This window comes from Podarcis muralis, chromosome 18 (assembly GCF_964188315.1).
Source record: "Podarcis muralis chromosome 18, rPodMur119.hap1.1, whole genome shotgun sequence".
Lineage (NCBI taxonomy): Eukaryota > Metazoa > Chordata > Lepidosauria > Squamata > Lacertidae > Podarcis > Podarcis muralis.
Window position 1 is genome coordinate 13,746,689 of NC_135672.1, and position 15,217 is coordinate 13,761,905.

General features: G+C 51.1%; 2 protein-coding genes across 2 annotated transcripts; one reads left to right on the forward strand and one right to left on the reverse strand.

Moving 5' to 3' along the window:
* Positions 1 to 835: 835 nt before the first annotated feature.
* On the reverse strand, positions 836 to 7,905 carry HAUS8 (HAUS augmin like complex subunit 8). The gene is made up of 10 exons (XM_028713370.2): positions 7,746 to 7,905; positions 6,401 to 6,453; positions 5,634 to 5,655; positions 5,172 to 5,252; positions 4,380 to 4,450; positions 3,873 to 3,947; positions 3,428 to 3,586; positions 3,173 to 3,314; positions 2,371 to 2,512; positions 836 to 1,095 (listed from the first exon to the last, which is right to left on the reverse strand). Exons 1-10 carry the CDS (start codon positions 7,864 to 7,866, stop codon positions 975 to 977), a joined length of 987 nt encoding a protein of 328 aa, XP_028569203.2. The 5' UTR covers positions 7,867 to 7,905; the 3' UTR covers positions 836 to 974.
* Positions 7,906 to 8,029: 124 nt separating this feature from the next.
* MPV17L2 (MPV17 mitochondrial inner membrane protein like 2) lies at positions 8,030 to 11,758 on the forward strand. The gene is made up of 6 exons (XM_028713372.2): positions 8,030 to 8,111; positions 8,902 to 9,122; positions 9,932 to 10,102; positions 10,438 to 10,514; positions 10,597 to 10,725; positions 11,226 to 11,758. The coding sequence occupies exons 2-6, from the start codon at positions 8,945 to 8,947 to the stop codon at positions 11,295 to 11,297; spliced, it is 627 nt and encodes a 208-aa protein (XP_028569205.2). The 5' UTR covers positions 8,030 to 8,111; positions 8,902 to 8,944; the 3' UTR covers positions 11,298 to 11,758.
* Positions 11,759 to 15,217: the final 3,459 nt, after the last annotated feature.

Consider the following 15,217-nt stretch of genomic DNA (forward strand, 5'->3'; position numbering starts at 1 on the left):
TTAAGTATCTTATTAGGTATTTTGTGGCTAAAAATATACATCTTTATTTGCATCAGCCGTCAGCCATAGCAATAAAACAACAATGCGATATTCAAAGAATAGAAATAAAAAGTCAATGATGTAAAATACATTTTAGGGTTTTGAATCAAGTCAAATAGTGGATCTTATTCTGATTGCCCCGGCTAAAAAAACCTCGCCACCTTTGCTGACACCTGCTCATCTGGATCTGCCAAGAGAAAGGACCCTGAGGCAGTGGCTGGGCGACCCGGAATGGACAATAAAAGAGGGTTTTACATCTTGATTTATTCTGTAAACTACCCTAGGACCCCCGGGTATAGGGCGGTATAATACAGTAATAATAATTAGTGATGTAGAGAAGCGAGAGCTGGACCATCAAGATGGATGCTTTTGAATTCTGGTGCTGGAGGAGACTCCGGAGAGTCCCATGGACTGCAAGAAGATCCAACCTCTCCATTCTGAAGGAAATCAGCCCTGAGTGCTGACTGGAAGGACAGATCCTGAAGCTGAGGCTCCAAGACTTTGGCCACCTCATGAGAAGAGAAGACTCCCTGGGAAAGACCCTGATGTTGGGAAAGATGGAGGGCACAAGGAGAAGGGGACGACAGAGGACGAGATGGTGGGACAGTGTTCTCGAAGTGACCAGCATGAGTTTGACCAAACTGCGGGAGGCAGTGGAAGACAGGAGGGCCTGGCGTGCTCTGGTCCAGGGGGTCACCAAGAGGCGGACATGACTAAATGACTCAACAAATAATAAATAATAATAATAATAATAATAATTAAAACAGGCCAAAAGAAGACACTGTTGCAACCAGACTTTGCAGTGAAAGAGTGCAGTGCTTTAATACAAAAATTCCATTCAATACAAAAATTCGAGCAGCTTGGCAGAGAGGGCGGCTTCGGCTGCCGGATTCGGGACGGGAGGCCTGGAGGGGGGCAAGCCTGGGGGTCTGGGCCTAGCCAAAGTAGAGCTGCTGTATCCTCTCGACCCCTTGGGCGTCTTCAAAGACCTTCTGGCAGCGCAGGGAGGCCTCTTTGCCAACGTCGGCCGACAAGTCCAGTCCGTGCGCGAAGGTCCTGGAAGAGGAGGAGGAGGAGGAGAGCGTGGATTGGGAGCAGAGAAGCAAACAGGCTCATCTCTTTGAGAAAGATCTAGCAGGGCCCATTGCTAAGAACATGACGTCCTGACGGCTCAGACGTTCAACATTGTCGCTCCAACCAGGCACCTCCTAGAAGGAAACAACGGCAAGGGCCTTCCCCCTATTATTTCTCCCCAGCTTCTGATCACGGAGGTCCAGCTCCGAGGGCCTTCTGGCGGTTCCCTCCCTGCGAGGTTGCAGGGAAGCAGGCAGAGGGCCTTCTCGGTGGTGGCACCCTCTCCCATCAGATGTCAAGGAAATAAACCACTATCTGACTTTTAGAAGGGATCTGAAGGCAGCCCTGTTCAGGGAAGTTTTTAATGACTGATGTTTTGTCGTGTTTCAAATTTTATCGTGTTTTTAATATTCTATGGGGAGCTGCCCAGAGTGGCTGGGGAAACCCAGCCAGATGGATGGGGTATAAATAAATTATTATTTTTTATTATTATTATTATTATTATTGGTTCCATTGCAACATTGTGGCTAATGACCACTCAGGGATCTCCAACCAGACCCAAAGTACACCCAAGGAAAGTGGCATGTCCCTTAAATCCAGCTCTGACTAATCCCTTCATTTCCAATAAATAAATGAGTTTGCACCCAGCCTCTCCTAAATAGCATCACGTGGATGAGCCTAAATCCTCCCTTTGAAGCCGTTTGAGCCTGTGGGCCACCTTGTGGCAGTGAGTCCCGTAGGTGAACGGGCTGCTGAGTGAAGAACAGCTTCCTTTCTGAAGCACTGGGCGACCAGTTCTAGTACTTATGAGCAAACGAGAATACCTTCTCTCTACACATTTGTTTTCTGCCATTTCTGTCTTGTTCTTAGTGTTCTTCTAAGCCGGTTCCAAAAAGGCCCACAATCTCACTGTTTTGTAAAGTGAATCTCCAAGCAAAGCAGATGCTCTACTTCAGCAGGAGGGGAAATGGGACGTCATATTTCTTTCTCATTCTTGGAAAGTTTGTGTTCCCAACACGGAGAAAGTCTGTATTCCTAACATGGAGTACGTCTGTATTCCCAACATGGAGAAAGTCTGTATTCCCAACATGGAGTACGTCTTTATTCCCAACACGGAGAAAGTCTGTATTCCCAACACGATTCACCAAGATCTCCCTCAGCCCCTTAAAAACTTGCCTCTTCCTCCTCCTCCTCCACCCAACCAAACAGGAACAAAGTTCCTTAGGTTCTTTTAAAATGTGTTTTTACTATAAATACCTTGGCAGCTCGGCAGCCACCTCCAAGGATGTCTCCTCCAGCTCCTTCGTGACGCTCAGGCCCTTGGCGTTCTCCTTGGCGTGCTCCGGCAGGGCTCTGCGCAGAGCTTCCTGGGTGGCGGCCAAGGCCCTCTGCAAGTCGTCTGCAAGTCGAGGGAAGAGATTCAGAGAGAGGAAGAGATCCTCTTAGATAGCAGGCATCAAACCAGGAACCCTCCCCATGGAAAAGCAATTTAAATCAGATTTTTAAAAAATAAATAAATCGTATTTTTAAAATAAAGTGCTTTTGGAGGAAAAATCTGCTACCTTTCTCTTTTCCCAATCTTCTTTTACATCATACCTGCTTCCTGAATCACCTGGACTGGACTGCTGGCTGCCACACCTGTTCCCCAGGTTAGCTCCCATACGGGGCAAACCTATTTGTAACTTTAAGCCTAAAGCCTGCCTTCAGGGATCACACGCCGCTCTGCCTAATCGTGAGTAAAACTACTTTTTGTTACTTGTAAATAAGACTGCGGTGTCTTTATTCTTTTCGGAGGGATTCAGGGGGTCTTACCAGGAAAATATTATTTGTACAAGCCAGATTGAATTGCTTATTGTCTTAAGAAACTCACATTAGTTTGCAACCAGCTTTCTGCTGCGTAAGAAGGGGAAGGCACTCTGCTAGCACAAGTTAGGAAGGATATTCATAAGCAATATATCCTCTCCTGCCACCCTCAACATCCCCGCAAACAGATGCTTCCTGATGCCACATGGGGCTGGATCCAGGAGTCTCTGCCATTGAGGTGGATCCACTCCCCTACCTAGATACTGGCTCTTGTCCTCGCCCAGGTAGATCTCGTTCACCGGCAGCTCATGTCTCGCCGTGTCCAGGGCGGTGGCAAAGTGCCTGTATTCCTCTTCGAATGCCGGGCTTTGCTCAAAAACGGGAGCAAGAGCTTCGAGCTGGAAGCCCGGGTGGTGGAAGGAAGGAGAGACGTTAGCCGCAGGACAGAACCAAGCCAGCCCCGTAGGGATATGTCCTCAGATCTGCCCCCTGGGAAGCAGGAAGCCCATACCTGTCTGCCCAGCGACTCGGAGAGCTGGCGGTCCTTCCTTAGACGCTGCAGCCTGCGCCGCTTCTTCTGGGCCTCCGCCTGCAGCCTCGCAGCCTCCCTGCTGAGGGTTAGCAAGCTCCTCTCAGATCGCCCTTCCAGGAAGGCGGTATTCTTCTCCATCTGTTTGCAATGCAATGTTGTCGGGTTTCGAACACGCGTCCACAAAAGGCAGGTGAAAGAAGATGCATTTAGTGCAGGGGCTTCTAAAGGGGGGGCGGTTCTCCCTCGTCCTCCTCCTTCTCATTTATATACCGCTTTATATTTTAAAGGGGGGAAATCTCAGAGGCATTTATAACACGTTAAAGCAGCATATGAAACAATTCAGAATAAAACAAACTCAAGGGAAATATTTCAGATCCTTCTCTAAGTGACTCTCAAAGCAGGGAAAAGACCGTTGGTCTCTTACCTTTAGGGAGGCATAGGTCAACAGAAGTGTCTCCGATTCCAGCATCCGAATCAAGTCATCAGAATCAGGAGAGACCTGGAAGAAAACAAAGCCGATTCTTTAACAAATCAAATGGGTGGGAAACTGTCGAGAAAAGCAGGGAGGAAGGGCAAATCTGCTGCAATTCTCTTTACATGCTTAAGAAAGTATAGCACTGCGATTTTTTAAATTATAGAAACCTTAGGTCCCAGATGATGGTGATCATTAAGCTATGAATTGCCTTCTAAGCCGGCGTCTTAAAGCAATTTACACGTAAGTTAATTAAAGACAACTAAAAGTACAAAAACAATAAATGCATTCAAAACCAGACAAGTGGACCCTCGTGGCCAAGACTGGCTCACCCGTCTGGGAACGTTTACTGCCACCTAACAGCAGACTTGAGAGTATCTGTTTGACAGCAGCTCAACAAGAACCTGTAGCCCCTCACTAGAAAATAAAATCTGCATTCAATGTCTCCGCATGACTCACCAGGCTCTGCTTTTCTCGGGGGGTGGGTTTTAGGTGGTGTTTCGAACTCGATGCTCTGGGGCAGCTTTTGCCTAGAAGTGGCAACCAGAGAAAAGACAAACACACACACATACAGTCACATTCCAGTTAACAGTCAAAAGCCGATAGGAGACTGGGCTGCAACTGGGAGGAGGGAACCCACAAATGGCTGTGACAATGACCCCCCTGCTTTCTCCGTTTAGTGTTTTCCTGGAGCGTCTCCTCCCCCATTGTTCTGCCCAGACACGGAGGTCCAGCTCTGAGGGCCTTTTGGGTGTTCCCTCCCTGCGAGAAGTGAGGCTACAGGGAAGCAGGCAGAGGGCCTTCTCGGTGGTGGCAGCCTCTCCCATCAGATGTCAAGGAAATAAACAACTATCTGACTTTTAGGAGGCATCCGAAGGCAGCCCTGTTCAAGGAAGTTTTTAATGTTTTGAGGTTTTGTTGTGCTTTAAAATATTCTGTTGGGTGCCTTGGACACCTCTGGGGGTGGCTAAACTAAATTTGGGGGCACCAGGTGGATCTTTGCACCCTGCGGTGCATATGCTAAAGACGTCTCTCGGGGAGAGCTCAAGGTGTCTTGTCCTGGACGAAAGGAATTGCCTTAAATATCCCACATGGGGGGGAAGGCATCATTGAACCCCTGGGTCTTCTGCGGGACATGCCACCCCCCCCACCCCTCCGAAAACCACGCAGAAGTTCTATCACTGAGGGGGAGAAAGGAGGCCAGCACACCTGCAACCAGTTCAAGGCAGTAACTGGAGGGAACACACGTACTTTTGATGACAGAGACCTCCAGTTCAGGCCGGGATCTTCCGTGGCTCTCCACCAGAGTGGACTGCAAAACCTCGTGAGGGTCTAGAGGAGGGGAGGAAAACCCAATTATACTTGATCTCTAAGGTGCTACTGGACTATATTATCCTGGTTTGCCGGAGAGGCTCCCAAGCAATTTACCGGTGTTGAACTAATTGCGTGATGGAGACAAATAAACACTGATCAAAATTAGAAATGGCTGAATTGAAACCGCAAAGAATAGACATTGTTTTCTAAGAGCCAGTTGCATAACGAAAGCGATGGGGGCCTCTTGTATTCCAGGAGGGAATCACCAACCCAGATTGCCTTCTCGACAGATTTAACCGTGTCGGAATGAACCCCACCATCATGTGAACTTGCCCCCAAGAAAGGTCCACCCCAGAGAGCCCCTTCAAGATGCTTGACCCCCCCCCAAAAAAAACTCACCAGCTGTGGCTTTGGCAGCAGCCTGGAAAGGAAGAATAAGACATGGCAAGTTAGGCATGGGCTGTTATGTCATGGTTGGGGAGTGGGAGTGTTTCAACACACTCCAGCAATTGGACAAATGAAAATACAGTGGTACCTTGGGTTAAGTACTTAAATCGTTCTGGAGGTCCGTTCTTAACCTGAAACTGTTCTTAACCTGAAGCACCACTTTAGCTAATGGGGCCTCCTGCACCCACAGAACAATTTCTCTTCTCATTCTGAAGCAAAGTTCTTAACCTGAAGCACTATTTCTGGGTTAGAGGAGTCTGTAACCTGAAGCGTATGTAACCTGAAGCATATGTAACCCAAGGTACCACTGTAAAGGGGTTTACACCTCTCCCCACACCCACCCCAAGCACGTTTCGGTGGAATTTATTTCAAGGATTATTATTATTTATTAAATTTATAAACTGCCCTTTGTCATAAGATCTCAGGGCGGTTCACAGAAGAAAACACGGGATAAAAACAAGTAAACAATTAAAACAAAACAGCAAAACAGTGATAGCCCCCTTCTCACAGACACATTTAAAAAGCTGTAGAATATTAATCAGCCCAAGGCCTGGATGAAGAGGAACATTCTCACCAGGAGTCTAAAAATCTATAATAAAGGCACCAGGCAAACCTCCTGAGAGAGCAATCCACAAATGAGAAGCAATGACCCGTTTATTAGCGATTATTTTAGCTAAAACGGAAACACCAAAAAGAGGAATTTCACATCCAGACCTCACCTTTCCGGATCCTTTTTGATAGTCCAGGTATCGTGAGGGCACGATTCTTGCCCCTAAGGAGGCAGAAAGGAGGCAAAAGAGAAAAAGCGTGAAACGGGAAGAGGCAAGGTGCCTCTGAGCACGTCAGGAGCGGCTTTTCCGAAGACTGTGGCAGGAGGGGGGCAAAGTGCCTCCCCTCTCCGGAACGGCAGCAAGCACGTGCAGAGTTCCTCTTGCTCCTGTAGGGACCCTTGCCCTCCCCAATTTATTTTGCCCACCCAAAATTAATAAAAATACTGAACTAGCTGAAGTTCTGCCCCCCACAACATAAGTCATGACTATGCCCAAGCAGAGGGCCTTCTCGGTGGTGGCGCCCGCCCTGTGGAATGCCGTCCCATCAGATGTCAAGGAAATAAACAACTGCCTGACTTTTAGAAGACATCTGAAGGCAGCCCTCTTTAGGGAAGCTTTCAATGTTTGATAGTGTTTTTAATATTCCGTTGGAAGCCGCCCAGAGTGGCTGGGGAAACCCAGCCAGATGGGCAGGGGAGAAATTCATCATTATTATTATTATTATTATTATGTGCAGAGACCTCTGCGCACGTGCAGCTCCTTCACCCCCACATCATGCGCATCACACTTACCCCCTTAAGGGTAAGTACGTGTGCGTCCTATGGGGCGAATGCAGGCTTTCGCTGAAGCCTGGAGAGTGAGAGGGGTCGGTGAGCACCGCCCCCTCTCGCTCTCCAGGCTTCAGGAAGCTATCCGCTAGCCGGCACCCAGAAGCTTGGGGCGCCCTGAGCTCAGCACGCCCCAAGCTTTGGGCGGCTTCGCGCAGCTCTCCCACGGCTTGCGGATAGCAGCCCGTACTGGGGTCGGGGGAAGCTCAGGCTTCCCCCCGCCCCAGCCCCGCACCTGGGGGGGGGGAATAATTCCCCCCCCCCCAAAAAAAAACTAGGTGCGTCCTATGGGCCGGTGCGTCCTATGGGGCGAAAAATACGGTATAACCTATCTAGGAGACCGTTGTACACAAGTTAAAACGTTAGCTGGACTTTAAAAAAAAATCACTTGTAAAGTAACGACGTTTGTGGACAATTAAGAAAAATGAAAATTATGGAAACTGCATTGCTATGTAAACTTGGAAAATTAGTCATTAGGATCCATGTAAGGGATGGAGGGAAGTCAAGAGATTTAGAGAATGTCGCGAAATAAATAATTGGTTGCAAAATTGTATATGTAAAAATACATTAAAAACAAAACACCGAAACAGCGGTGCTCCCGAGCATGTGCAGAGCGCGGCCGCCTTCTCCCACGCGCATGCGCAGAGCGGCCCCGCCTCCCCCGAGCATGTGCAGAGTGCCGTCACCTCTCTGCTTGGGCCGGGCTCCCGCCTTCTCCTCCGAGGCCAGGCCGGGCTCCGCGCGGAGAGCAGCGCCGCTCCGGAAAGGCGAAGAAGCCGCCGCCGCCGCCGCCTCCTTTCCCGCCATTGCCCTCAGACGAAAGGGGCCCGCGGCGCATGCGCAGGGACACCGAGACGGAGGAAGCCGCGCGGCCAGAGCGGTCCCCCCTCGCTTCCGGGCGCGCTGCTTTGCTCCTTCCGCTCGCATAGGCGGCGTCACGTGGCTCTGGCGCTCACGTGACCCCGCGGAGGCGGAAGTGGGATGCGGCGGCGGCGTTGGCTCGGACTCTGACCCTCCTCGTGCTGGCCGTGGAGGCGGCGGAGAGGCCCGAGGTGAGAGTGCCTCTGAGCATGCACAGAGTGCGCGGGCAGACTTGGGAGGGCGGGCGGAGGCCAGGACGGGTGTTGCTGTTGCTCGTATTCCTAATAATAATAATAATAATAATAATATTTATACCCCGCCCATCTGGCTGGGATTCCCCAGCCACTCTCAGCGGCTCCCAACGGAATATTTAAAACGCGAAAAAAAATCACACTAAAGCTTATACCTAAAACTACAGTGGTACCTCAGGTTACAGACTCCGCTAACCCAGAAATAGTACCTCGGGTTAAGAACTTTGCTTCAGGACGAGAACAGAAATCGTGCTGCGGCGGCACTTCAGGTTAAGAACAGACCTCCAGAATGAATTAAGTTCTTAACCCGAGGTACCACTGTACTCAGTTGGTCTCTAAGGTGCTATATTATCATTTTTAAATTCTTCTGGAATGAATCCTTTAAAGACTTAGATCATATAACTTTTTTGAAGGCGTGATTCTTTTAAAGGCGTTTTTAGGCTTTTAAGAAGAGTCTTTTTAATTAGCTTCTTAAAGAATTGTTTAAATTTATTTCGACTACGGCAGACCAACACGACCACCTACTTAAACCTTAAAGACTTCCCTAAAGAGGGCTGCCTTCCTAAAAGTCAGATAGTTGTTTATTTCCTTGACATCTGACGGGAGGGCTCCACCACTGAGAAGGCCCTCTGCCTGCTTCCCTGCAACCTCGCTTCTTGCAGAGAGGGAACTGCCAGAAGGCCGTGGGAGGAAGCTCACCATCTTGTTTGTGTCCCCCCCCCCCCTGCAGTTCTCCCCACAGCCAGCCGCTGGGCCTGCGACGAAGCGCCAAGATGATGGCCCGCGGCCGGCAGATCTTCTCCGTCTACTGGAAGCCGCTCTTCCAAGGCCGCCTCCTGCTGGTGACCAACACCGTCAGCTGCGGGGGGCTCCTGGCTGCTGGGGACACGCTCCGCCAGGCCTGGGAGATGAGGCAGGACCCCAAGCGCAAGCGGGATCTGGCCCGCACAGGTGAGCCCTGCCTGCCTCTTCCTCAAAACTGCCTTTCCACGGCGCTACCTGGGATTTCAATCCCGGGGGTGCAGAGTCAGGCCATCGGTCTGTCTCACGCTCTGTGGGTCGTGGCCATTAGCCATGCTCCTCGAGAGGTCAGGAGGGTGGCAACACGAGAGCGGGGCCTTCTGTATTACACGGAGGTCTGTCTGTTTTTAATATTAATTTCACGTTTTTGTGGCTCTTTTTGTTTTGTTTTGTGACTGTGTGAAACCCAGTTAAGCTACAGATTAGTTGATTATGTGACTGCAGTACAGTGGTACCTCGGGTTACATACGCTTCAGGTTACAGACTCCGCTAACCCAGAAATAGTGCTTCAGGTTAAGAACTTTGCTTCAGGATGAGAACAGAAATCATGCGGCGGCAGCCCCATTAGCTAAACTGGTGCTTCAGGTTAAGAACAGTTTCAGGTTAAGTACAGACCTCTGGAACGAATTTAGTACTTAACCTGAGGTACCACTGCACATTGTTTATTGCTTTCATTTTATGGATCAATGGTCTCGTTAGATAGTAAAATTCATGCTAAACGGCTGTCTTAGGGGTTGTTTTTAATAGTCTGGAGCGGATTAATCCATTTTTGCCGCCTTTTCTATGGGAAAACGTTCCTTGGTTTGGGAACACTTTGGTTTTGGAACGGACTTCTGGAAGTCCCCCCCCCCCCCAAATTAGCTTTTCACACGTGCTCCACTTAGACTTCCAAGCGATGGAGCCTCTTTTCTTTGCCTGTGGAGGAGACTACAAATCTGCCTTTTTCTCCTCCTCCTCAGCCCGCATGTTTGCCATTGGCTGCAGCATGGGCCCCCTAATGCACTACTGGTACCTGTGGCTCGACCGCACCTTCCCCGCCGCCGGCTTCAGCGGGATCCGCAGCGTCCTCAAGAAGGTTTTCATTGACCAGATCGCGGCCTCCCCGGCGCTGGGCGTTTGGTACTTCTTGGGTAAGGACATTGACACCGCTGGGAGAAAAATCCCGCTTGGGGGGGGATTGTATGCGTGAGGAGGGGGTCAGGTAGGGCCCGGGACTCAGTGGCCCTCCTGCGGCGCAATGGGTGCGGACGGGATCCCTGCACAGCACGGGGTTGGGCTAGATGACCCTGGGGGGTCTCAACGCTACAGTTCTATCCTTCAGGGCTAATCTTCTGGGCAGACAATGGAGAGGAGAAGGCCCACCTCTCCTGGTTCTGGGAGACACGAGGGGAGGGGGAAACTCTCCTGCGTCTGCCTGGCCTCATCCTGCACCCCCCTCCCTGGCATTGCCTTTGTCTCCCTGCAGGGATGGGGACTCTGGAGGGGCAGACGCTGGACCAGAGCTGGCAAGAGCTGGAGGACAATTTCTGGGAGTTCTATAAGGTAAGGCTCTTCCCTCCCTGTCCCTGACATCACATCCTGTCCCACGGGGCAGCTGACCCCCGTTTCCTCTCCCCGCTCGCAGATGGACTGGTGCGTGTGGCCCCCGGCGCAGCTCATCAACTTCCTCTTCCTGCCCGCCACCTACCGGGTGCTCTACATGAACATCATCACCCTCGGCTGGGACACCTACCTGTCGTACCTGAAGCACCGGGTGGGTAAACTGAGGCAGCGGCACAGGGCGCAAGTTTGGGGTCTCCGGTGGAGAGAGGGGTTACCCAGAACTGCAGCCTCAGATCCTTTGAATCGTGAGTTCGGGGACCATGTTCTCTTGTAGGCCAGAGGTGGGCAGGACAGCAGGATAAGAATTTCTGATTTATACACCGACTGGGTTGCCCCAATATTTTAAAGCCCAATAAAAACCTCAAAACTCGGCCCTCTGGCTGTTTTGGGACTACAATTGCCATTATCCCTGACCACTGGTCCCGTTAGCTAGGCATGATGGGAGTTGTAGTCCCAAAACAGCTGGAGGGCCAAGTTTGGGGCTGCCTGCCTTAAGGGATCATTTCCGCAGGCTGCCTTGGATTTAGCAAGACCAGTGGTCCTCCCAGCAGCAGCTCTCCTGGGTCAAGAGGATACTCTCTGCTCTAGCCAGAGATCCCACCAGCTGCGTAGATCCCCAACTGATGAGATCCCACCCCGCTTTCTCTTTAGCCTAAGCACCCATCGCTCAGCCTGGAGGAAAACGAGGAAGCCGACACAGTCGAGATGGAAACGACCGGGTGAACGAGGGCCACTCACTTCTGCCAAGGTTGGATCCAGAACTCGTGCCGGAGCCAGCTTGGCGCCCCACCAGATCGGTGGCTGGATCTGGGAAGCAGGCGCCGTCGCCCGGGTGCGCAGCCTTCTCTCCTCCCAGCCGAGGCCTCGACTCCCTCTTCCAGCAGCGCCTTGGATCCTGAAACGGGCTGGGGGGCAGATTTGGCACGGGCATCTCCCGACTGCCAACCCCGGTCCTTCCCAATTCATTCCAAAGTGCCAGATCTTCCCAATTAAAGAAAAAGCAGGTGGCCTTTTTTTGCACGCCGTTGCCAAGACAGGTGGTTCTTCTCTCTGGTCAAGGCGGTTTGTCCTTTTAATGACTGATGTTTTAATGTATTTTGAATCTGTTGGAAGCAGCCCAGAGTGGCTGGGGAAACTCAGCCAGATGGGTGGGCTATAAGTAATAAATTATTCTTATTCTTCTTTTTAAATTATATTTTGAGTGCGGCGGAGCTGCCAGGCTCCCAACTGCAGTCGAACGGCAGCGGCTGGCCACACGCCAAGGTTGCAGGTTTGATCCCTGTATGGGACAGCTGCGTATTCCTGCCTTGCAGCGGGTTGGAATAGATGTCCCTTCTGACTCTAGAATCCCACTCTTTCCTCGTTTCTAAAAACTTACTCAGCCTCCCAGCCTCACCACAGCCAAAGCCCCCTATCAAAATGCCAGAGCAACAGTGAGGCGCTCCCTGCTTGCGGTTCCCAGTTGCTGGAGGTGCAGCCCCAGCCCACTCCACAAACTGGGAGAAAACCCCTTTGAAAAGCACCTGACCCCCCTTGCCACATCAGACCCCCTTCAAGCGCTCGGCCTCCCCCATTCCTCCACAGGGACTAGCAGCATGGAACGCTTCTCGTGATCAGAATTTTATTTCTTCACAACTCTCCTTGGTACCACGATATTGGGATTTTCTTTCCACCCCAGAGCTTTTCATTGTTTTTGTTTTTTTAAGAAACTGAACTCATTTTGACACTTCCGACAGTTTTTTTTAAATACAGTACAGCATATATATATTTTTATATTTATATATATATATAATTTTCCCCATAGAAGTAAACTTCACAAAGAGAGAGAGAATGTTTTGTGTCTAAATATCCGCCCAAACGAGAGAAAAAACCCAAAACCGTACGTAGCGTTTCCATGAAAAAAGAAAAGGGGGGTCGTGGGATGGAGGGGTGAGGAACGAGAGAAAAAGGGAATGTTTTAAAGAGTGAGAGTTTGGTCGTTTGAGAAGATTGAAAGCCAGGAGTTCTCCAGGTGAAGCGGGGAAAGATCGCTTGCGGGTCCGAGGGGGCGGGAGCAGCAAGTGGGGGCAACACAACCTTCCCCCCCTCCTACAGCACAACAGCCTCTTCCCCAACCTGGTGCCCTGCAGATGCCACCAGCCTTGGGCCAAAGCGGTTCGGGTTCATAGGAACCGCAGTCCAAAAAAAAACCAGGAATGGGGGTTGCAGGGAATGTTGAAGCTGGACAGGGCAAACCAGCCTTCCAGATGTTGGCTGGGCTCCCAACAGCTGGCTGCTGATGGGATCTGGAGCCCCAGCAGCACCCAAGGGGGCAACAAGTTCCCCCTCCCAGTGTTGGAAGGGAAGGCAAGAGGCGGCGCCCAAGCGAGTCCTGCTCCAGAGTAGGCCCATTGAAACAGGCCGCCCTACACCAGCCACGTCAGTTCATTTCGGGTTTCAGAGGCTGCATCCGAACTCTACGCGGAGAGGATACTGCAGTCACGGCTCCCCCTTCCACCCCGAAAACCTGGGAGCTGTAGTTTTCAGGGTGCTGAGAGCTCTTAAGAGACATCCCCCTCTCTCAATTCCCCTTAGGATTTCCAGGCGGGTTTTATCGCCTGCATTATGATCTCTGTTTTAGCGCTTGCAACCTTTTACCCCGTCAGCATTTCCCAAAACTTGGGCCCTGTGTGTGTTTGTTCAGGACTACAACTCCCATCCTCCCTGGCTAGCAGGACCAGTGGGTCGGGGAGCGTATGCTGAGGGTTGGTAGGGGACCCCGATTCCCTTCGCAGAGGATACCGTTCCCCCCGTTTTCTGGGAAGAGGGGCTGGCTCTGGAATTGGCTCTGGGGTGGAAATCTGTGCCTCCTATTTCCAGCTCTCAGCGTCCTTGACAAACAACGCTTCCCATAATCCTTTAGGGGAACCAATGGCTGCTTAAAGTGCAACGGTGCTGCCATGACTATTCAGTGCAGATGGGGCTGGAATCTGACTTCCTGCCCTGCAGAGTACAGAAAGCTAACAAATTCCCAATTGCAAATCAGTTGCGTCGACACATCTGGGTCTGGAAGATCGACAGGACTGGATCAGACTGGTGGACTTGACTGGGGAAGGTGGTTCCACAAAAGTGGACCTGTGTAATTTGAAAACGTCCAGAGACCCAAGTTTGGGGAATGCAGCCCTAAGTGGTCTGCGCCATCAAGGACCCAAACATGCTCCCAGAGGGTATATGTCAGGCCAAAGAGGAAGCTGCGTTATACAGAATCCCATGTTGCTCGGGACTGTCAACACTGACTGGCAGCAGCGGTCCAGGGTTTCCAGCTCTGTGCAGATCACAGAAACTGAACCCGGGACCTTTCACCAGAAGAAACTAAGATACTGGCCCTCATTGGCCAAACGGAAAGGATGGAGTTGCCTGTGATAGTGAACCCACTCTGGGAATTGTAGCTCCGTGAGGGGATGGGGGTCTCCAGTTCCCAGGGATCTTTGGGGAGGGGTTTTGTAGTGCTTTAAATGCTGCCCTACAGTTCCCTGGGAAGAAGAGTTGATTGTTAAACCGATTTGGGAACTGTAGCTCTGCAAAGGGAAGAAACTACTATTCCCATGTTTCTTTGGGGGGAGTGCGGGCAGCTGTCACTCTTTAAAGTGGTGCGATACTACTTTAAACGGGGATTAATCCGAGGAGGAGTTTAGCGGCTGCTTCTGTTGCCAACCTCCCTTCCTCGGCCCGCCTTATTCTCGTTCATCTTATTAAATACGGTGTTGTTGTTTTTAAAAAAGAGAATAACCTACAAGCAACTGAAAAACCGTGTATGTTAACGTTTTCTTTAAATAAATAAAAAAAAACCCAAACGCACGCTCACACGCACATGAAACATAAATAAAACCACCAGCAGCACAAAGCACGGCACGGCAAGAGGACCTCCAAACACACACACACACACTTCAGAGTCTACTTCTATTTACAGGGAACGGGCCTTGGGGATTGCATCTCCTTTTTTCCTGTACACCAAGGAAGACGGGAGGAGGACCGGAAAGGGGTTTTCTCAGGGGAAAAGAAGGGAGAGAGAAAGAAAGAGAGAGAGACACAAGCCATCCTCCGCAGGGCAGCGGTGGGAATCAAGGAAAGCTCTCCTGGCGGCATTTTGGCGACGCCGGACTGGCAAGGAGGGTCTTTGCCCTCCCTGGGTAGCCAGCCAGCGAGGCCAAAGAGAGTCTGGAAAGCTGGGAGATTGTGTCTGGACAAGTCATAGGCCAGGAGAGCCCCGCAACTGCAAATGGAGCCGTTTCCTAGATCTGAAAGCATACAGAGCCAGGCATCATTTTCTACGCTGCCGAACGAGGCTTCAGAAAGGAGATCTGCAGCCCTCCAGATTTGCTGGGGTTCCTAACTCCCTCGCTGACCGCCGGCCACACAGGCTAGCAGGTCAGGAGCTGGAGGGCCGCAGATGTCCTGCCCTGAAGACGCCACAATAGCCACACGCTGCCACTCCGGGAGGAAGAGAGATGGAGAGGACCGATGTGGGGGAGGAAGGACCCCACAACTGCACAGCCGGAGGGGCAGGCACAGAAGCAGGTGTGGGCCTCCCCGCTAGCGGCGTAGCAGGACCAATCCTGCTTGGGAGAGAGGGGCCAAACAGAGAGGGCGGCAGCTGCAGAATT